The sequence below is a fragment of the Typopeltis vanoorti genome, chromosome 11 (genome assembly GCF_054136105.1).
Source record: "Typopeltis vanoorti isolate ZY-2024b chromosome 11, IOZ_Tvanoo_1.0, whole genome shotgun sequence".
Classification (NCBI taxonomy): domain Eukaryota; kingdom Metazoa; phylum Arthropoda; class Arachnida; order Uropygi; family Thelyphonidae; genus Typopeltis; species Typopeltis vanoorti.
Window position 1 is genome coordinate 123,836,278 of NC_143559.1, and position 23,456 is coordinate 123,859,733.

Sequence of the window (23,456 nt, forward strand, 5' to 3'; positions counted from 1 at the left end):
TGGAGTTGTGGGAGAAGAAGAGGATGGGAATGTAGTAGGAAGTTATGGACTAGGTAATAGAAATGAGAGAGGGGAAAGGTTAGTGGAATTATGTAAAGAAAATAAGCTAATAATTATGAATACTTGGTTTAAAAATCTAAGTTAATATCTGTTATATAGATTTTGAAAAAGCTTGTGACTTTGTAAAATGGGATAAGATGGTGGAAGCAATGGAAAAGATTGGAAAGACAGAAGGCTAATTATTTCACTATATATGGGACAAACTGCCATGGTCAGAGACATGGTACAACAGAACCAGGCATCAGTGAACGAGGAGTAAGACAAGGCTGTTCTCTGTCATCAATTTTGTTTAACATGTATTCCGAAGCAATAAGATGACAAGGCATTATTATTAATTACTGAAACAGGACTACAACATCTGTTGAACAGATTACAGGAATCCTGTATCAATTATGGAATGAAAATTAACATAAGAAAAACAAAGGTAATGAAAATAGCAAGGAAAGAGGCAAATATGGATATCAGAATAAATGGTGAAAAATTGAATCAAGTAAAGACATTTAAATATCTAGGAAGTGTGATTAGCAGTGATGGAAGATGTAAAAGTGACATAAAAGCAAGAATAGTGATGGGAAGAGATGCCTTTAATAGAAAATGGAATTTATTCAGAAGTAAAATGGATAGAAACCTAAAGAAAAGACTAATAAAATGTTATGTGTGGTTTGTTGCCCTCTATGTCTATGCAGCTGAAGCTTGGACACTGAAGAAAGAAGAAATTAAGATATTGGAAAGCTTTCAGATGTGGATTTGGAGAAGGATGGAAAACATCAAATGGACACATAAAATGACGAATGAAGAGGTCTTAAAAAGAGCAGAAGTCTGATAAGGAGAATAAAAAGAAGAAAGAGAAACTGGATCGAACATATTCTGAGAAGGAATGGAATTATCAGAAATGCCATCGAAGGAAAAATAGATGGAAAAAGGCTAGAGGAAGCGTAAGGAAAACAATGCTAGATGACATGCTGAATGGAGACAAGTACACAACCTTGAAAGAGAAGGCTCAGAAGAGAAGAGAGTGGAAGGAAAGTTTTTGTTACTAAGAGAAAAACCTGCTCGATTGCAGAATACTCAAGAAGCGAAGAACTTTCGAACAGAATCAAAGCAAAGCATCTTTCAGAGATAAAGCGTATAATGAAATTACAAATATTATTGAATAAATATGAAAGAATTGGAGAACAGTAACTTAAGATGAACACTTAATGGAAAAATCTGAAAAGGCAAAAAAAAAAAAAAAAAACATGCAGTGTAGCAGAATGTAAAGATAAATATATCAGAACTTCACAGTGAAACAGTGATACAAGAATTTAATGAGGCTATTTGAAGAAATCAATGAAAATTTCTGGTGATTCAGTGAGTCCCCTCAGACAACAGACAAGAATACATATAAGAATGCTAAGACGACAAGTAGCAAAAGAAGCAAAGTAATGGAATCAGGCAGGAAGGCAGAATGTTTTGAATTTTTTGGGGGAAAAAACCCAAAAAACTTAGAAATGAAAAGAAGAGTACTGTAAAAGGAATCAGATGACAAATGTGCAACAAAATCTGAAAATAAAGAGATTCTAGATATCTTTAGTAATTTCTATGAAAAATGTTAATAGAGCTAAAGGTAAAACAGAAGGGACATAAAAAATATTCAAATAGAATGTAGTCAGTGCATATATCAATAAATGAATTAAAAAAAAAAAAAAACACCAGAAACGAAATCTGAAAAAAAGATGTCATGTTTCTGATGTTGAATATACTACCACATATATTCATGACTTATTTTTCACGGTATTAACACCACACAATTTTATCAAAGAGATGTTTTATTAACTTATATTTCGCTGATTTTCAACTCAGCATCATCAGAGAACAACACACTTGTACATGCGTGAGTGAGTGAAACAATATAATTGCAAAGGACAAAAGATCTGTCGTATTTTTGATGCCCTCTAATGAAAAAAAAAAAAAAAAAAAAGCTATACAGGAGTTTAGGATAACAGTCTCCCAAATTTTTGGCAAATTAATGCAACCATATTTGTTAAGGTTGGGAGAATTCTTCAAAGTCATTGCTGACTCAAAAAATAATCTTTCAGATCTATAACGACTTCTAAATAGCACCTTCGTTTTCCTCCATCTAATCCTGTGTGAAGGAGCGTCCAAAGCGTGGTCTCCAAGTCCCAACTTGCCATAGCAATAGTAGCGAATGTATCTTTCATGTTCTTCCAGGCAGATATCAACTGATCTTCCTGTTTGCCCATAATAGGCCAAGTCACAGTCACAATCACTTCATACACTCCTGGGTGTGCTAAAGGGTGAAGTTTATCCTTAGGTGAGTGGATCAGAGCTGCCAGCTTGACATGAGGTTTGAAAGTGGTGTGAATGCCATGTTTCATCAATACTTTGGCTATCTTTTCTGATGTACTTCTGATATAGGGAATAGAAATGGTCGTGTTGTATTCTTGTGTATTAGGAGAGGGCAGAGTAATGGGCCTATGTAGTATTTTATCTATTTTGTAGGGATTATAGTCATTGGCTAAGAACGTATGGCACAGATATTAGAGTTCTGTGGTCAGAGCTGTATCATAAAAAATTCAGTACATTTCAAAACACTGGTTAAAAATCTTATCCTAAAAAATTCAGACATGATGGTTAGTTTTGACGTCACCACTTTATTTACCAATGTATCACTTATAGACACTCTTTTCTCGAGTGTCTATGTGTGTAAGTGTTTTTAAAATGCCATACTGTTGGACTGGATGATGATGTGATTGTTTATGTAGGTATCTTCCTATGTATGTAGGCTTTATGTAAATAGAAAAAGATGGTGATCCATCTGAAAGGTGGGTGACTAATGTGTCAAGAAATGGTAAACCGTTATTTGATTCTTTTTCTACTGTGAAGTGGATTTTGGAGTGTTGGCTGTTTAGGTAGGTGACAAACACATCCAAAGTGTCCATGGGGCCAGATGGCAAACACATCACCTACATAGCATAACCACACTTGTGGCTTGTATGTAGCTGTGGTATGTACTTTGTTTTCAAAGTGTTCCATGTAAAAATTTGCTAATAGGAGGAGAGGGGGAAACCCATAGTAGTGCCATTAATCCGTTTGTAGAATTTTCCTCCCCATGTAAAGTAACCTGCATTCATGGTATATTGAAATAATTCAAAAATATCAGGGGGAAGTTTAGACTTGATTAAATCAAGAGTGTCTATAAGTGGTACATTTGTAAATAAAGAGGTGACATCAAAACTAACCATCATGTCTGAATTTTTTAGGATAAGATATTTAACCAGTGTTTTGAAATGGACTAAATTTTTTATGATACAGCTCTGACCACAGAACTCCAATATCTGCGCCATATGTTCTTAGGCTATAATCCGTACAAAATAGATAAAATACTACATAGGCCCATTACTCTGCCCTCTCCTAATACACAAGAATACAACATGACCATTTCTATTTCTTATATCAGAAGTACATCAGAAAAGATAGCCAAAGAATTGATGAAACATGTCATTCGCACCACTTTCAAACCTCATGTCAAGCTGGCAACTCTGATCCGCTCACCTCACCCTTCACACCAAGTGTATGAAGTTCTTTATGACTGTGACTTGGCCTATTATGGCCAAACAGGAAGATCAGTTAGCATCTGCCTGGAAGAACATGAAAGATACATTCACTACTATTACTATGGCAAGTCGGGACTGGCAGACCAGGCTTTGGACACTCCTTCACACAGGATTAGATGGAGGAAAACGAATGTGCTATTTAGAAATTGTTATAGATCTGAAAGATTATTTTCTGAGTAAGCAATGGCTTTGAAGAATTCTTCTAACCTTAACAAATATGGTTGCATTAATTTACCAAAAATTTCGGAAACTGTTATCCTAAGAGAAACTCTTGCATAGATTTTTTTTTTTTTTTTTTTTTTTTTTTTTTTTTTTTGTTAAAGGCGCCAAAAATAGGACATGAGATCTTTGTCCTTTGCAATTATATTGTTTCACTCACTCACTGTCGCGTGTACAAGTGTTCTGTGCTCTGATGATGCCGAGTTGAAAATCAGTGAAATATAAATTAATAAAACATCTCTTTGATAAAGTTGTGTGCTGTTATTAATACTGTTAAATGTGAATGAAGATATTTGTAAATAATAATACTTCGTTCATAATTAACATGACTTACCATATCATGAGCAGGACTTATTTAAATCTATTTCATTAGTCTCTTGCTTATAAAATGTTATTCATGTAATTCCTTTTGAGTTTTGTTAGTTAATTTTATTTATGTAATTTTAAAATATATTATAGACATGAAAAGCCTCTATATTAAAGTGTCATTTATTTTATTTGCTTTATTCTTTTAATAATAATACTAGATACTGTAATGTATATAATTTTAATATATCCAGAAGATTCTTTGTACTCTCAACCACCAATCAAATGATATCGATTGATGGTTGTGAGAAAACATGCAAATTTCTCCTAGTGCGTGTTGAAGCATGAACTACTGTATACGAAGGGAAAGGCAAGTTTGATGTGAGCCTAACCGGTGAGAACCAGTTTTTGGCGGGAAAAAGGAAGGAGTGGATACAAAAACGAACGTAAAAAAAAAAAAAAAAAAAAAAAGAGAATCGAGTAGGGAAGTATAGAGAATGGTAGCTGGAGACTGGAAGGGAATTTTGACGTGCCAAAAACGGAATTTAAAGGACCAGGAATCGCTTGGTATTTTAACTGACCTTTTCTGAGTTGGATTTATACCAAAACTTCCTAACGCCTAACAGTGGAATAGTGCAGGAAATAGGATAATATGTATAAAATAAAAAAAAAGAAGAAATAGGTAGACAATTTAAACCAAGTGCATAAAGGTTATATTCTCCTGCGTCTATAAATCAGTCGCGGAAGTGGAAGATTCTTTAAAGTCTGTGTTATTACAAAACAAAAGTCGGCAAGGACTTTAAAAATGTTGTTCGATCTCCCTATGCTGTGATGAAGCTATATCCTGGTAAGATTACCTTTGCTATACTTAGTGAGAAGTAACGAAAATTAATTCCACCGAAAGTAAATTATTCCTAGTTGCTGTATTCACCGAGCCAAGATTTAATGTGTGATGTGCTAAAATTATTGAATTTAGTGTTCACTGATTGAACGAGAATACTGTGAAGCCTATTTGATGTAATTTAGGAACCTCGAACTTACAAGAACTAAAATTGATTGATTGAGCTTAGAGAATTACAAATGAATGTCTGATGGTTCATGAGTTGTATTCTTTGTGAATATCTCGAACTGATTTGATATTTAAAATGTTTTGTAATGTAAAATCAGAATAAAGGTTATGATAGAAGACCTTTGTAACAAGAAGGATAAGATATGTTAAATATAATCTTTAATTATAAAGTTTATGCTCAGCTGAGTAGTATACTAGAATCTTAATAAGAGCTTTGTATTCGTTTAATTGTAATGTCCCTGTTGGAATACTGTGTTATAAAGTAATTTATGTGACACTGCATTAAATAATTTTGTTTGAATTAAAATCTTGTATTTGCCTGATTATTTCATTGCACCTCCCATTAAAATAATTTGAATCTCAGCTGGAACCTATGTAATAAAAATAAAAACCTCGGCCTAAAATCAACTTATGATAAGCTGATACAGTTGAAGGTTGATTTACCTAAGTCGCTCTTGCAATTTCTGAATATGGAGTGGCACAGTATAATATAAATTTTCTTCATATTCGATTGATATATCAGCCTACAACCAATAAATACCAACAAGAGAGAGAGTTATAAGACGATAAAACATGATTGATCTACGATCTAACAATACCATGAAAAATAAGTCATAAAAAACCGTCAACACCTAAGCTTATCTGTTAGATTAATACTACCACATATAAATAGATATGTTATACAATATAATTTAGAAGGTCAGGAAACTGAATTCTAGATGATACTAAACAGTACACATCTCCAAAAATAAGATAAATGTGAGAATTACACATTCAATAGAGTAGTTGAGAAGAGGTTAAAAAATATGGAAGAGAAAAACAACAAATTAAATTCAGAGAAAACTGGGAGAAGAATAAGAGGAGTCAAAGATGACATTCATCATCATCAATATTTGATATGCACCCGCAAGAGGTGTTCAGGCTACTATAACAGCACTACATGATTAAGCTTACATTAACATTAATCTCTTATCCACAATTTTATCACATTTTACATTTCTAAGGCACTTCTGACTGAATCAATCCACCTAGACATCTCACCTGCCATCTTAGCATCAAACAATCGTTTTTCTAACCATTCCTCCCTTTTTTTCTCATAGTACCCATATATAAAAAAGGAAATAAAACTGAATGTGAGAATTACAGAGGTATTTCCCTACTGAGTGTTCCTGGTAAGATTTATGCAAGTACACTTGAGAAACGGTTGAGAAGAATTGTGGAAGAAAAGCTTGGTGAAGAACAAGCTGGATTCAGGCCAAATAGAGGCTGTCAGAATCAGATCTTCACTTTATGAGAAATAGTCGAGAAATCATGGGAATATAACAAAGATCTGTATTTAAGTTTTGTCGATTTGGAAAAGGCATATGACAAGGTGCCAAGAGAGAAGCTATTCAATATGCTGCAGTTATATGGTGTCAATGGGGCATTATATCAAGCAATACTTAGTCTTTATTTGAGTTTTAAGTCAGCAGTCAGAATTGAAGGAAGTGCAGGAAGATGGTTTAATGTTAAATCTGGTGTGAGACAAGGATGTACATTATCCCCTCTGTTATTCATTATCTATATGGATCACATTATGAAGGAAAGTGATATTAAACCTAATATCAAAACTGGATATGCTAATGTCTGCTCTTTGCTTTATGCAGACAATGTTATACTTCTAAATAAATCTGCTACAAGTCTGTAAGATCCCTGACTAAATTGAATAACTGTTGTAATAGATATGGTATGAAGGTCAGCAATAAAAAGACAAAGACAATGAAAATAGGCAGAATCGTTGAAAATGTCAAATGTGTTGTGAATGGAGAACCTGTGGAACAAGTAAAACATTTCAGCTACTTAGGCATGATTTTTAGTGAAGGTGGTAAATTAAATATGGAAATAGACAACAGAATCAACAAAGCTGGTATGGTAGGAATTCAATTGAACAAATTCATATGGAATAAGAGAGAAATTAGTCAGAACACTAAATTAGCTGTATACAAGACAGCATTCAAACCAGTTTTAATTTATCGATCTGATAGCTGGGTCAGAAGTAAAGCACTTAACCAAAGACTAGAGACTGCAGATATGAGAGTCCTGAGAAAGATTAGAGGTGTGAACAGATGGTATCAATAGCAATATATTATTAAAAGTGAGGATATTAGGAAAGAACTTGACATTGTCCGCATCCAGGAATGCGTTAGCAGAGCTAATCTCAGATGGTATGGTCACTTAAACAGAATGGGTGATGAAAGATTAGCGAAACAAGTGTTCTTTGCCAGGTTGACAGGAAAATGACCCAGAGGAAGACCAAGATATAGATGGATTGATATGGTACAAAGTGCCTTAGACGATAGAAATATAAGATCTAATAATGTTGGAGTCTTGACAAGTAACAGACTGATTTGGAGGAAAATTGTAGATAGGGAGTTAGTAATGATGTAAATTTTTCATGTAGTACTATCATATCCTGTACCCCCCTTGAGGGTACATGTCAGGAATTTGATGATGATGATCTTTCCACCTCCATTCTATTTAAGTGGCTATAACACCTTAGATTAGCTCTGCTCATGCACTGTTGAATGTGAATAATGCCAAGTTTGTTTCTAATACTTTTCGTTTTTAAAATGATTTGCCACTGATTCCATATGTTTCACTCTGCCTAATTTTTCTCAGAACTCTCATATCAGTGGTCTTCAGTCTTTGATTCAGTACTTTATTTCTAACCTAACTCTCAGATCTATATCTTAAAACTGGTTTCAACAATGTCTTATATACTGTTAGTTTGGTGTTTTGGCTCATTCCTCTCTTATTCCATAAAAATTTATTCAACTGCCCTATCCCCACCACAATACCAGCTTCCCTTATTCTATTGTCTATTTCCAAATTTAATTTGCCATCTCTTCAAAACTGTGCATATATAGCTGAAATATTTTCCTTGTTCTATAGGTTTTCCCACTAACAAGGCAGATGAAGCTTCCTATGTTTCTGCCTATTTTCATAGTGATTTTCATGCCAAAATTGCTACAACTTTTACGCAATTTAGTTAGAGAAACCTGGAGACTTGCACTGGATGTGTTTATGAGTACAACATTATCTGCATAAAGCAAAGAGATTAGTTTAATATCTCTGATTTTAATATCAAGTTTAATGCCATTATTCTCATAATGCAATAAATATCAATGATAAATAAGAGCAGAGACAATGTGCATCCTTATGTAAGCGAAGGTTTCTGTGGGTAAGCATTTCTGGAGATAGTTTTCGGTATTGAGACCACATGTTTATTAAACAATAAAAAATAAAAGAGTAATAAACCCGATAAGTTTCATCCGTCGTAAGACTTACGTCATCAGGGGTAATGGTGTATAAAAGTTGAACACTATTTTTAACTTCATAACTGTTCATTAATTGAGAACCTGAATACAAAATGATACATTCGTTACTGTATGCTTGTTGGAACAATGCTAGCTGTTGTCACGTTCTGTGGCTTACAGGTGTTATATCTGAGGTCTGAGGAAGTTAAATTTTTTGATAAATGCCGACCAGACTTGATGTAAAATCAAGCCTTGATTTTTATTGCATTATGTAGAGATTCTAAGCATTTTTGCAGCTTCTTTAAATTTTCTTGTAAAACAGTTCTTATCAACATGTGACACGTTTGTCTATTGCCAGTAGTAGTTGTGTGGAATACTAAGCCTGATTTGTGTTCCCTTCTTTTTTTCGACGTCTTTTATATGTTCAGCCACGCGAATCTCTCCTGACCTTCCTGTCTGGCCTAAGTAACAGATGCCACAGAACAGTGAATCTGATAAACGCCTGGTTTTTTTCATGGGATGATGCTGAGGTTTTGGTGGATGTAGGAATCTTAATATTTTTTGTAAAGGAAGAAAAGCCACTTTTATTTCGTACTTATGGAGCAAATGTAGCCAATTTGTCTGTGACATTTTTGATGTACGGCAGAGTGATTGTGTTCTTGAAATCTTGTTTTGATAAGGAACTTGTAGGAGCTGTATTAAGAATTTTTTTTAATTGTCTTGTCAAAACCATTAAGTGTGAGGTTCTGTGTCAGGTAGTGTAATTCTTCATTTTGCTTCATCTGTGTACTAGATATATTGTATGCTCTGTCTCTCAAGGTTTTAATTATGCCTATTTTTTGCAATGGGTGGTGCTGTGAGGCAGCATTAAGAAATCTTCCTGTTGTGGTTGGTTTTCTGTGTACAGAAAATGATAACCTTTCTTCTTCGTTTACTTCTATAAAGATATCAAGGAAAGGTAATTTTTTATGTTCTACCGTTCCCTGCCAAATGATGAAAATATCATCTACATAACGTCGCCAAACCTTTGGTCTTTTTTTGATAGTTTTTTAAAGCATTTGTTTCAAAATATTCCATAAAAGGTTAGCTAAAGCTGGAGAGAGGGGGGAGTCCATGGCAAGTCCTTCTTTTTGTTCCCAGTATTTGTCTTGATAAATGAAAAAAAGTGTTTTCCATGCAGTGTTTGTATACTCCTACAGTGTCCAGTGGGAAAAAGTTTTCAAGAAGATCCACTGTGTCATTTCTAGGTACATTTATGAAGAGGCTGACTATATCTAAACTTGCTAACATGTCTGAAGGTTCTATGTTTATATCCTTTACCTTTTTGATGAAATGTAAACTGTTCTTTATAAATAATTCTGTTTTTCCTATGTGTGTGTGGTGTTGTCATGTTTGTCAGAAATGTTGCTAAATTTGAGGTTGGAGAATCTCTCCCATCACAATCGGCCTTAATGGGATATCTTTTTTTATGTATTTTTGTTGCTCCATTAATTCTTGTGACCAATAGATGTTTAGATGATAAAGATCTTTTTAATTCTTCAGGCCAGTTAGGTATAATTTTTTTTATCAACTCATTAGTTTTATTATGCGCCAGCCATGTCTAGGAGTGAATAGGTATTAGAATCCTCCAATAGGATGTTAATTTTTCTTGTGTATTCTTTAGAATTCATGACTACTGTTGCATTCCCTTTGTCTGCTTTGATTATCACTATGTTTTTTTCTTGTCTTAATACTTGAAGTGCTACAGATTCTGATTTAGGTAAGTTTCCACATGGTACTTAACATTTTAATAATAGTGCTGAACTTTGTATACGGATAAGATCTGCTGAATCTCTAGGCAGATTGCAGATTCCTTATTCAATTTGTGCAATGATATCTACTTTTGGAATATGGTGTGGAGCTAAAGCAAAATTAAAACCTTTCATTAGGAGATTTTTTCCCTACTCTTGACAGGACTCTGGAAGAAAGATTAATCACCACTTTAGACCGATCTAGACGTTTTTCTTTTTCTTGCTGGAGCAAATTAAACTTTTTTATTAAATTATATTTCTTCTGATTAGCAACAGCTGCAATTTTGTTGTACATAATGCTATCAATATTATCCCAAAGGTCGGACGGTAACAGTGTAGCCAGTTCGCTGTGTACAGTAAACGTATCAGCCTATCTTTGCAAGCTCTGATCTCGTGACCATGATCCGTTCTCTTAAAATAGCTAGTTCTGTTTTTTGGTAAAGTCTGTTTGCTTTAGTAGAGTTTAATACACGCTTAATTCTGACAAACTTGGGGCATTGTAGGACTATACAAACACTGCTTGGAAAACACTTTTTTCATTTATCAAGACAAATATTGGGAACAAAAAGGACTTGCCATGGGCTCCCCTTCTCTCCAGCTTTAGCCAACCTTTTTACGGAATATTTTGAAACAAATGCTTTCAAAAACTATCAAAAAAAAAAGACTAAAGGTTTGGCTATGTTATGTAGATGATATTTTCATCATTTGACTGGGAACAGTAGTTGAACTGATTGCTTTTAAAGCGTATGTAAACAATTTGCATCCAAATATAAAATTCACTATAGAACTAGAAGAACATAAAAAATTACATTTCCGTTCACTGTTCTTGTGGCATCTGTTACGTAGGGCAGACGGGAAGGTCAGGAGAGATCTGCATGGCTGAACATATAAAAGACCCCGAAAAAAGAAGGGAACACAAATCAGGCTTAGCATTCCACACAACTACTACTCACCATCAAGTACTCTGGCAACAGATAAACATGCCATATGTTGAGAAGAACTGTTTCACAAGAAAATTTTAAGAAGATCTAAAAATGCTTAGAATCCCTACACAATGCAATAAAAATCAAGGCTTGATTTTACATCAAGTCTGGTTGGCCTTTATCAAAAAATTTAGCTGCCTCGGATATAACACCCGTGAGCCACAGAATGTAACAACAACTAGCATTGTTCCAACAAGCATACAGTAATGAATGTATCATTTTGTATTCGGGTTCTCAATTAATGAACAGTTATGAAGTTAAAAAAGGACATCTAATTGACTATTTAATTTGGTTGTTTTGCTCAACTTTTAACACCATTACCCCTGATGATGTAAGTCTTACGACGAACAAAACTTGTCGGGTTTTTTACTCTTTTATTTTTTATTAATAAACATGTGGTCTCAATACCGAAAATTATCTACAGAATGTGCATCCTTGTCTTACACCTGATTTTACATCAAACCATCTTCCTACATTTCCTTCAAATCTAACTGCTAACTTAACACTTAAATATAGACTATGTATTGCTCTGTAGTGTAGTGTTTTGAAAAGATTTCTTTGGGCACCTTGTCGTAAGCCTTTTCCAAATTTACAAAATGTTGAAAGTTTATTTTTCACTTGGTTAGAGTATAATAAATTTAGTTTAATCCTTTATCCAAGTGTGAGCAAACAAAGTTTGCACCTGAAAGTATCTTCAGGACTGGGGTAAGGTGGTACAACACCAGGACAACTCGTTGCAAAGGTGGAGCAAGATACCAACACTCCTATCTCAGTATCTCCTATAATGCAAAACACATCTCCTTGCAGATATGTCTAATGTTATGCATTAAGGGAAGGGCCACTACCCAGACTAGTTTCGACCTTTATTGAGGTCTCTTCAGTGGGAGCCAGGCCCTGGCTCCCACTGAAGAGACCTCAATAAAGGTCAAAACTAGTCTGGGTAGTGGCCCTTCCCTTAATGCATAACATTAGACATATCTGCAAGGAGATGTGTTTTGCATTATAGGAGATACTGAGATAGGAGTGTTGGTATCTTGCTCCACCTTTGCAACGAGTTGCCCTGGTGTTGTATCACCTTACCCCAGCCCTGAAGATACTTTCAGGCGCAAACTTTGTTTGCTCACACTTGGATAAAGGATTAAACTAAATTTATTAAACTCTAACCAAGTGAAAAATAAACTTTCAACATCTTTCTCTAAATCCAGAGTAATTTATTAAAAAAAAGGGTGGCACACCAATTGGCAACTCCTATAGGTAGAGATGACCTGCTAATGCTTCTGCCTGGTATCTCCACTTAGGCCTGGCTCCCACTGAAGAGACCTCAATAAAGGTCGAAACTAGTCTGGGTGGCCCTTCCCTTAATGCATAACATTAGACATATCTGCAAGGAGATGTGTTTTGCATTATAGGAGATACTGAGATAGGAGTGTTGGTATCTTGCTCCACCTTTGCAACAAGTTGCCCTGATGTTGTACCACCTTACCCCAGTCCTGAAGATACTTTCAGGCGCTAACTTTGTTTGCTCACACTTGGATAAAGGATTAAATTAAATTTATTATACAAATTTACAAAATTTAAGTACAGATCAGTCATATTCCCATGATTTCTCAACTATTTGTTATAAAGTGAAAAATCTTTTACAACCTCTACTGGCCTGAACCCAGCTCAAACTTTTTTAAGTTTCTTTTCCATAATTTTTCTCAACTTCTTTTCAAGTACGCTTGCATAAATCTTACCTGAAACATCTAGCCTAGTTTTAGTTTCATTGCCTAATATGAGACAACAACTATCTTACTGAAGGCTTAAGTGTCTGGAAAAAATTTTCAATGTTTTGTATGAAGAACACAATTCCTGGATCATTCATCTCTTGGCTCACCAACAGCAATAAGGTACGAGAAATTTGCAAGCTTTCAGGAGTAGTATTTGCACCGAAAAAAATAAATTTAAAAAAATAATAATAAAAATAAAAAATAAAATACAATAAACAAATGAGAAACCAATAGTTGATGAAACTACCCTATTTTCTAAGTAAAAAGTGTGATGGCCTTCAAATTAAAATGCCTTTAAGTAGTGTCCCTTGAATTTGATTTCATTCTGCAAAAATGTTTTTCACATCAACGGATTGAGAAAAATGTATTGAGGAAATCTTCACCTCCCCCAATCAGCTGTATGCTCTTCAGTCCTATTAGTGATACTTTCACTGCATAAATATATGACCAATGACAACAACATAGTGAATAGGATTATTATTTTTTTTAAATTCTTGTTTGCTATATTCATGTGAATAGTGTGTTGCTATGTTGAAACATGTTAGTAATGACTAGTTAATGTCCTGAAAAAAAATCCAATAACAATTTACCATTACTATTAGGTATACTCTTTTCTATGAATTTTTCCAAATCATTCCTACAAGTCTAGTATTCATTTCCTACTGTGATGTTCAGATTATTGACAAGAATCACTTTTCTTTATATCAGCTAAAGACTCAAAATCCTTCTTGGGACCATACACACAGATAACACTAATTACTCATTTTGAAATTTGGTTACATCAAACTCTGCTTGAAATAGCCTACAGTTCAAGAAGTTCATCTTTGTGAATACTGTTGGCTACTGTAGTTATTGCTTCTTTCCTTACCCCCCCCCCACCATTATTGGATAAAAATAGTTTAACATACTTAGCATTTAATGTACATTTCTTTATTATTTAGTATATTATTTTCCTCAATAGTGAATAGATAACGTATAAGTCTCAGGTTTCCAAGAAGGAATTTGAAAAAAATGCCGAAAAATCAATGTACAAGATAATTTCAAAAGGTAACATCATACCTCAAGCTCATGTTCAGTACTCTGATGAGATGCTCGTCTTTTGCCAATAGTGCGATGAAAACCTTCACACATTTGTGCTTCTTCAAGCTTTGATTTTGGATAGCTTGTCAACAGTTTTGTAACAGTATCCCAATTAAGGAATGTATCTTCCCAAGCCTGCAAGTTCAAATTTCAGATGTGATAAATTCTCAATAAAGCAGAGGAGTTAAGTTGCATGTATCTCGTGTTTTCATTATTATTATTGTATTTGTAAAATGATAATTCTGAAAATGAGAATGTAACTTCAACAGGATAACACATATTGACAATGATCCAAAAGATCAAGAAAAACAGAGTACAGTGACCTTAAGAGCATGCCTTCCCTAGCTGGAGGAAATTGTTTACACATAGATGGGTCATCAGCCCTCAGTAAATAAGAATGTGTAAGATAACTATGACCTATGTGGACCCTAGTAAGAACAACTTCCTCTCATCTGTTTCTACAATGACTCGACTGCCAGCGCTTAATTTGTTTGTCAGTGCTTTCTGTCATAAGAGTCCCACTGAAAGATCAGATGATTATAACTATGACCTATGTGGACCCTAGTAAGAACAACTTCCACTTATCTGTTTCTACAATGACTCGACTGCCAGCGCTTAATTTGTTTGTCAGTACTTTCTGTCATAAGAGTCCCACTGGAAGATCAGATGATCTTATGAACCATCTGTAGTCTGTACATGAATATCAAAATTACAGACCTTCAATTTGCAAGTTGTAGAAACATGCAAAGCAATAAATGCAGATTGTAGGCAGGAGATCAGATGGCCTGCAAAGAACTCCGAGTCTGTATAAAACACACTTCTGCAGCAATTTTCTTTTATATGTACAAGCACAAGCTGAAGTGCATGCAACTCTGCAGTATAAATGTTGCAATTAAGTGGGATCTGACTGGATATGATAAAATCAGGAAATGCAGCAGCACAACTGACAGAGATCTCAGATTTTCAACTTTCAGTATAGATGGGAAGGAAATTAGAGTACACTGCTCTGTGATCATTAAATAATTGCATGATGATGGAGTTTGAGACTTTCTTAGTTGGTACAGTGAAAGGTTACAGGAAATGTAAACCTGCCATGGAGGAATTCTATTATGTTTGGCCAGGTAATGTTGTCAACATTCATGTCAATAGCTTGCATAATCATTTTTTAACAAACAGAGCAAATGAAGGTTTGACTCTGATGTGTGTGATATTGAGCTACTCAACACAGAAAAAATATACTAGTTCGTGTGGGATGCTCTGGAAGAGACTATTTTCTGAGCCAACTATTTATCTAAGCAGGTTCATTTGCTTCAACGAAGACCTTGAAGGGGTGAGTGATGTGCGAAAGGTACTAGTAGCTATCTTTATACCCTGATGATAGATGGAATTCAACCATTGCAGACTGTTCTGCTTTGCAAATCCATAGACAAGCCCATGATCCAGCTGTGAACACGAGTGAACAAATAAAGATGAAGCAATAAATATCGATCTGCATCCCATTCATAGAGAATAGTGTGTGAAGGATTTCAATACTCTCTTGCAATTTTCTCATAGTGCATGGAATGTAAACTTTCTGTGAAAGATGAGTCAGTCATAAGAACTTGGCTTCTGTTGCTATTGGAATAATTTTTTGTCCTATTCTTAACTCAGGATCTGGGCAAAGGGTGTGTTTTTGGCAGAAATGTACACAGACTTTTTTCTGCTGAAAACTCATTACTAAGAGCCCATCAACAGACAAGATCAATTGCTTTCTGACATTGTCTTTCAATTACCCTCGTGTTACAAGAGTGACAGTAAATTACGAAGTCATCGACATACACAGCATTGCCTACATTGTGAAGAAGCTGTTCAGTGATTGAATCAACTTTCACAGCAAAGTGCCACACTCGAGATGGAGCCTTAGGGAACACACTCTCTCTCCTAGTTGAAATGGCAAAGATAGTATACTTTCCACTTGATCTTGGAAGACTTGGTTAGTACAATGTTTTTAATAAATACAGGAAGATATCCTTTAAGACCTAGGTTATACAGGTATTTTAATATGCCATATCTCCAGGCTGTGTCATAAGCTTTTAGAAGTATTTCAAGAAAATCTCTCTCGAACATGTTTCTAAATGGACCAAATGGTCCAAAGTTGAATGATACTTATGAAAACTACATTGTATAGTGGAGAGAAGTCTGGCATTTAACCCTTTTCTCCAATATCTTATAAGGACAGGTGGTCAGAGCAACAGGTCAATAATTGTTTGCTTGTGTTGGATCCACTCCTGGTTTTGAGATGACTATGACAATTGGCTTATGCCAAGGATCGAGAAACTCTTCATCTGAAAGTGTTGTGTTATAAAATAAGAGAGGGAGATCCATAAAAAATGACAGACCATAAAAAATTGGTAGCCCATTGTTTCTCTTATTGCTTTTTTAATATTAAAAATTCAGGAAGATATGGTGCTAAGATTCTAAGAAAATTTTGTCACAAAGTGGTTAGTGTAGGTCTCCTGCAATGAGTCTTCTAACTCCATGGGGATACCTGTATAATAATAATAATAATAATAATAATAATAATAATAATAATAGAGTGTTTGCAATAGCTTTAGGATCAGCAACAACACCTCCATTATATTCTAAGGTAGACAAATGGTGCGTTCTATACCTCCCCTTCATTTTTCTGGATTTTATCCCATACAATTATTGCACTTGTTAGATCCTGAATGAGGACCTTTTTATCAAAAGGGTCATTCAGTCAGGATTTAACAAGAAACAAAATTCTGAGCTAGAAATACTTGTACTTTTAGTCAAGAAAGCAAAAAGAAAACACGTTAGAATTACCTTAATAAGAAGTAAAAATAGAAGAAAGATTGTATGTCTAAATATAAATAAATTACTTAAAACATTAATGTTAAATTGTGCTCTATACAAGAACTTGTATCTAAGTGCTAACAAAAGTTCAAAGGTTGCTAGCTGGCCACTGCCGATAACGTAAAATTCGAGGCAGAGGTGTTCGTGGAAAGCAAACGGAACTCTCGTTCTACGAAAAGAGTGCTCATCGAGGAGAGAGGTATGATGCCACTTCATAAGAGTGAATAGGAAGGTGCCGTGAATAAGATTTGAATGCAGAAAGAGGGCACAGTGACAAAGGATAAATACGAGTTCACGCGTGTTTAAACCCCTCGTTTTTTCCTGTTCTGGTTTTTCTCGTGTGGACCAGCAGTGCTGACTGATCGACGGCGCCGGACAGCAATCTCCTTCCCAGTTGCTAACTGAAGGCGTCAGGCATGCTATACACGAGATGACGGCAGTTCTCCAAATTGGGCCATCGGTAAAGCTTTCGCCGATGTTGAGATAGCAAAAGGTCCCTTTGATGGCGGTCGAGCTAACGACAGCAAACCATGATATGAGTGAGGGTCCAGCAAAGAAAAGTGGCCATTTTGTAACGAACATGTGACTTCCACATGGTGACAATCTACCGTAGCAGAAAGATATTCCCCCACAAAGGACGGACTAAATTACCACGACATCTGCATGTCAAGGTAGTAAAGTACTGAAACTTTTTACCTATGTAATAATTAACTTTAGAGGAAAGAAGGAACAAGATCCTGACTAGGAAGAAAAAGAACTTTAAAGTCACTTTGTTCTCAGAGTGATTTAGTGACTGTGTTGGACTGGTAGTCTGAGAACTTAAGATTGTGCAGTTCCTAATTTAATGTCAAGGGGTCAAAACTGACAGAAAGTTTAGTTTAGAAATTGTTCTTATATTTTGTGCTATGTGTGAACCTAATTCACCCATAGAATGTGAATAGTATGCTTGTCAGTTTGAATATTTCTTATTTGCTTAACTAGTGATTTAGTAATGATTTCAATGCTTTGCTTTTGACATGTTAAACTTAATTGTAATCTCTTTAGCCATTTAATAAATATGTTTTTCTATGTAAGCCTGAGTTTTGTCTGAGCATGAGACTGATTTTACTACTCATAAAATTACGGACCTATGCATAAGGGGAATATAAGGGGAGTTTAGAGTAATTTGGCCATGACTGTATGCTGAGATGTCTAAAGCTACTCAATTCCTTTAACAAGGTTAGGTAATACTTAAAGTCTGGGAAACTTTCTTAGGACAAGAAATTTCTGTCCTTAGGCTCTGACTGGCGCAGCTGAAACAAACAAATACCGTCAGAGTCCGAAAAGGGAAACGGGCCCCAGAGAATTAGTTTAGAGATATTCTTAGTAGGCACAAGAGAAATAATAGTAGAAAAAATAATAGAAAAAACGACATAACACGCTGCTTGTTTGATTTAATCCATGATATAAATCGGATCAAGACTCTCCTTCCCTAAAATTTCTATGTTCACCCCCATCCCAAAGCATTCTCTGCCTACCTTTAATAATTTAAAAAATATAAAAAACCTGGGTTTTTCAGAAAAAAAGTTTGCATACCTCTTGCCTTACCAATAATTCTCCCACACCTCTCAAACCCCCACTTTTCCAACCTCCCGTTCAGGTCATACTTCCTTCCTTCAACAATGAATGTATATTGCCATATGTCAGGATGCCACTGAAAAAGAAGATAGCCAGCAACATCCCACAATGGTATGTCTGGTTTTTCTCTTCCTATATGTGTATTTTTTTTTCTTCCCTATATATATTCTTCATATATCTGTCCATATAAAGCATCAGTAATGCCCTAAAATTTGAGTAAAAAGCCAATGACATTATAATAAAAAAAAAAATAAAAGGGGGGGGGGTACTCCTAAACAAAAATAGGATAAATAGCCATAAAAATAATATTTACTTAGAGAACATGGGAATTTTCCCAGAAATAATACCTGGATCCAAGACTGTTTTTCACTCGTTAGTCTTACATAATGTGCTAATACTCTATCTGGATTTTTTTTTTTTTTTTTCGCTACTTAGGATTCCATCAAGGCTTTGGATATAGTGGAAATCAAATTGTTTTTGTAATTGCAGTTCCTGGACAATGCAATCTGTCACATAATCACTGTTTCAATGACAGGTATTTGACTGACTGCTTTAGCAGTAAATTTTGCAAGGGGAAAAGGATTCCATTAAGCTTTGTGAATTTCCCACAGGGTTATCCATGTAGGAGAACACGCTTCCTGTGAGGACACAGTGTAAATTACAGTAAAACGATCCTTCTATATATCTCTTTGATATCCCACATCAGCAGGGGAACACTGTATAATCCACTACAGAATAAAAGCAGGTAGGCATAAGGAAGAAAGTATTGCATCTATTACATGGGAGAGGTCATTTTTATCAAGCATATACCTTCAATGATATGGCATTGTCAGGCTTATATTTATCTACTGATTTAAGGAAGAATGGATGGCCAGTGTCCATCTCTTCCTTTAGAAAAATGTTTTATTCCTCACATGATATATCAGGATCATTTGGCGAGTTCAGTTTACTTTTGATGGATACAGAAGTATTCATTTTTTCTATAGGAGTATATGATGGTTTATTTTTCAGTGATATCCTTGCAATAATTTTCTTTCCAAGTTATTTCTCACTGAATTGGACTATTTTTGGAGTTGATTTAAAAGAGATACTGTAGATCATGCAAATGATGCACTATTCAGAGAAGCACTCACAATCATAAAGTTCATGCATGGCGAAATTATCAGATGGTGGAATAATCAAACAAGTTTGAGTTGCTGTTGATAAACTACCATCTTCTCAGCACAAGAGGATTTCAGGAGAAGAGTGGTGGTGGCTAACTTCGTTTTTGGATCCTGATATATTTTATTTTATAGGTAGTTTTCAGTATTGAGACCGCATATTAATATAAAGAGTTTATGAAAAATAAACAATTAAAAAATCCAACAAGTTTCATTCGTCATAAGACTTACATCATCAGGGGCAATGGTATATAAAGGTTTAACACAACAAAAGCTTATTGACAATTAATTACACATTAGGTGTTTTTTTATAACTTCCCAGCTGTCAAATAATTGAGAAACCCAAATACAAATGATATGATCTGATAAATAATATGGAAATATGATGATTCCATATGCAACATAGAATCATCAAGGTGGCAGGAGGAAGGGAAATGCAACACAGTGTTATTATGGCTGATCATACAGAAACTAAAATGTTGATATTAAGTGGGACTTACTGGAGGGGGGGGGGTTGCCCATAAGGATAGCTACTTTTTCATGGGAAGGTCCATTTCCTGTCTTTATGAATGATGACAGATCATAACTCAGATCTAAGTATGTTTCCTACAGGCAGAGGCATATTGGTTTATACTTCTGCAAGAGAGCCTTAATGTCATCAATGATTTGATGGAATCCACATTGCCTAAAATTATCAGAAATTCCAATAAGTTTGGACATTAATTATAAACCATTTTCCAAAAGAAAAAGTTTTGATTCTCACTGGAATATTTTTTTTATTCACCATATTCAAAATTTGTTTATACTCTAATTTCTTCAAATGAAATAACCAACACTACAATCAAATCACCAAAACTATGAAAGTGGATTAGGAATATATAGACCAGGTTTTAAATTAGATTTACTGGAAAAAAAGCAGCACAAAAAATATTTAAATGTTTTAAATTAACAGTATTTCATCTATCAAGAGACCATCTGGGATACTGGGATATAATATAAAAATTGTAATAACTTACTAACCATAAGGTACCCCCTCTATAGGTGGGTGCTGGTTGGTTGTTTATATGGGTGTCTGTTTCCAGAATTTAATAAAATTTAAAACCATCACACTTATTTAAATCTGGTGTTGTTTTTATTATTTATTTATTATTATTTTTTTTTTTAGATAAATGGACCTAGGCATTAATACACGTTTAAACACAGAGACTAGGTGAAATATTTTAGGTATTTAGCCATAATTTTTACATACTCATCTGCTATCTATATAAACTAAACAAAAAGCAGTTATCAGAAAAAGAAAAGCTGGTATTGTGGGAATCGAATTGATTACACTGATATGGAAAAAGAGATAATTGAGCCAAAACAAAGCCACATATAAAATGTTCAAAACACCAGTATTTAATTTATGGTTCTGAGAATTCAGTTATAATTAAAACAGACAATCAAGCCTGGAGTGCATATATACAAAAGCAGTGAAGAAAATCAAAACAGACAGTCAATAACACAAGCATATGTAAAATAAACATATAAGTCATTTTTATTAACTTTAATTATTTGATGGTATTAAATAATTATTTTTAGTGCTATAACTTAATGCTACCAAGTAATTAAAATAAATTGTTAAGCAACCAAGCCATTCTAAATATCTAACATCATTAATATTCTGGAATGTCTAAGGTGAGCTAAATCAAAGATGATTTAGTCAGTTGAAAATGGGAAATTAAAAATTTAACTAGTATTTCAAGGGCAATACCAGGAAAATGACCCAGAAGATGTGAAGATATAAGTGGGTTGATGAAGTATGAAATAATTCAGAAGTGTGAAATATAAAATTTGACCAAGATGCAAAAGACAGGAACAGGAAGTCAAGTATCTGTTATAAACAAGTCCTACTGAAATAATAATTTTCCTTGGGCGTTCATAATATCAGTTACATCCATTCTGAAATATTCTTGAGGATAACAAATAATTATTTCCTTTTTAATGTTAATCTGATCTACAAAAAAATGCCAAAGCTGTCATGAACAGGGAACATGGACAGTTCCCTGTTCATCTACCAGAGATTTTCATAAATAGCATACTGTAGGATTCAAATATACAGCCAACTGATTGGAGAAAAAGGGCATGCTGTTTACTCCATCAATGTCAGGCTGGCATTTCTTATTAATGTAATGATGGCAGCACAGGAAATCTTTGAATTACTGCCAGGAAAATGTACTGTCATTTTAATACTTTTCTTAATCATACAAAACAAAGTAGGTGTCAATTATCCTCACGACTAGTCCTCTTCTAGGCTGTTGGTATCACATCAACTGCTGAAATTCCAATATTCTGAAGACGTATTATATTGCATCAGTAGCTGACTTAATGATAGTTACTAAAGTAAAACAATAATCCAACCACATGCACTGATTTTCAAGACAGTTTTACCAGTGAGCAATTGCTTCAGTTTCATAACTGCTTTGGTTTCATACTGCAAATGCATTAAAGGAAGAGTCATTTATCCAGCTGATTTTGATCTTCTGAGATGAAAAAGTAAAGGAGGTGCTCATCACAGGCCTACAGTAGTTAGTACAGGAATGCAAGAGAGCCTGATTGTAGTAGGAGAAATAAAAGATGGATAGATAGCATGAGATAGAGAAAACGCCTTAGATCTTTTATATCATCATATAGCTATAGCTAAAGGATATCAGTTTTCCTTTTTTACCAGTCTCATGCAGATAAACAACCAAAAGACGAATTGAAACTAAACCACAAAGATGACTGATACCTGGGTGGTTAACCTCATCTGTCTGGAATTGCTCTCCTGTCATCCCTGCAACTGATATTTCTGAGGTTTTGTTGGTGGAAGCAAAGTTCCCCGAAGATACTAAGTTTAAATTAATGCAGAAATCATATGTTTTCCATATAGAAGTAGTAAACTGGTGTAGCACCATATTAAAATATGCTGAATCAGAGAGGGTTGTAGAAAGGATTTTACTTGGTTGCAAAATATGTTATAAGGTACAAGAAATTATATATATCTTTCCAACTAGTATACTTGTATATAGAGGCTTTTAACTTTATGTCGATTACCTCAGTATCACATAATGAGAAACATTATGGGAAGGTTCACTATCCAAAAAATGTTTTCTTGTCAAGTATCCCATTGTGGTTTCTCCTCTCCCCCCACCCTCGGTTATGGGATTCTGAAACTAATGTGAAGTTAACAGTCTTTACATACAAGTAGACTAGTCATTCAGAGGCTACATTAACACTTGGGTAAAGGATTAAAACAAGAAATTGGTCCATGGTATCAGTTACTGAATGGGAAGGGCAACAGCAATTCATGGAAAAACTTTAAAATGATTCTTAAATTAGACAGTATCTGAATGTGTTCCTACAGTTTGAAGAACAAACAGGGTGGAAATGAAATGGATGTTCAACCTTATTAAGCAAGAGGTCCATAAGAAGAAGTTCTGGAAGGAATATTGTCAAAATAAATATGAGAGGAGTTATGAAATATACAAAGCTTAGGCCAGAAAAGATAAGAGTACTGTACAGAAAACTAAATCGAAGTATATAAAGAAACTCTTTATGCAGGCTAAATGCAACCCCAAACAATTTTATCGCTATGCTGCAAGTAAAAGAATAA

At 34.5% G+C, this 23,456-nt stretch overlaps 1 protein-coding gene across 1 annotated transcript in view; it reads right to left on the reverse strand.

Moving 5' to 3' along the window:
- Nf1 (neurofibromin 1) overlaps positions 1 to 23,456 on the reverse strand; it is a 1,119,557-nt gene that overhangs the window by 757,151 nt on the left and 338,950 nt on the right. Inside the window, exon 19 of the mRNA XM_090400295.1 lies at positions 14,169 to 14,324. Coding sequence (XP_090256421.1) covers positions 14,169 to 14,324 — 156 coding nt within the window. The remainder of the gene's footprint in view (positions 1 to 14,168; positions 14,325 to 23,456) is intronic.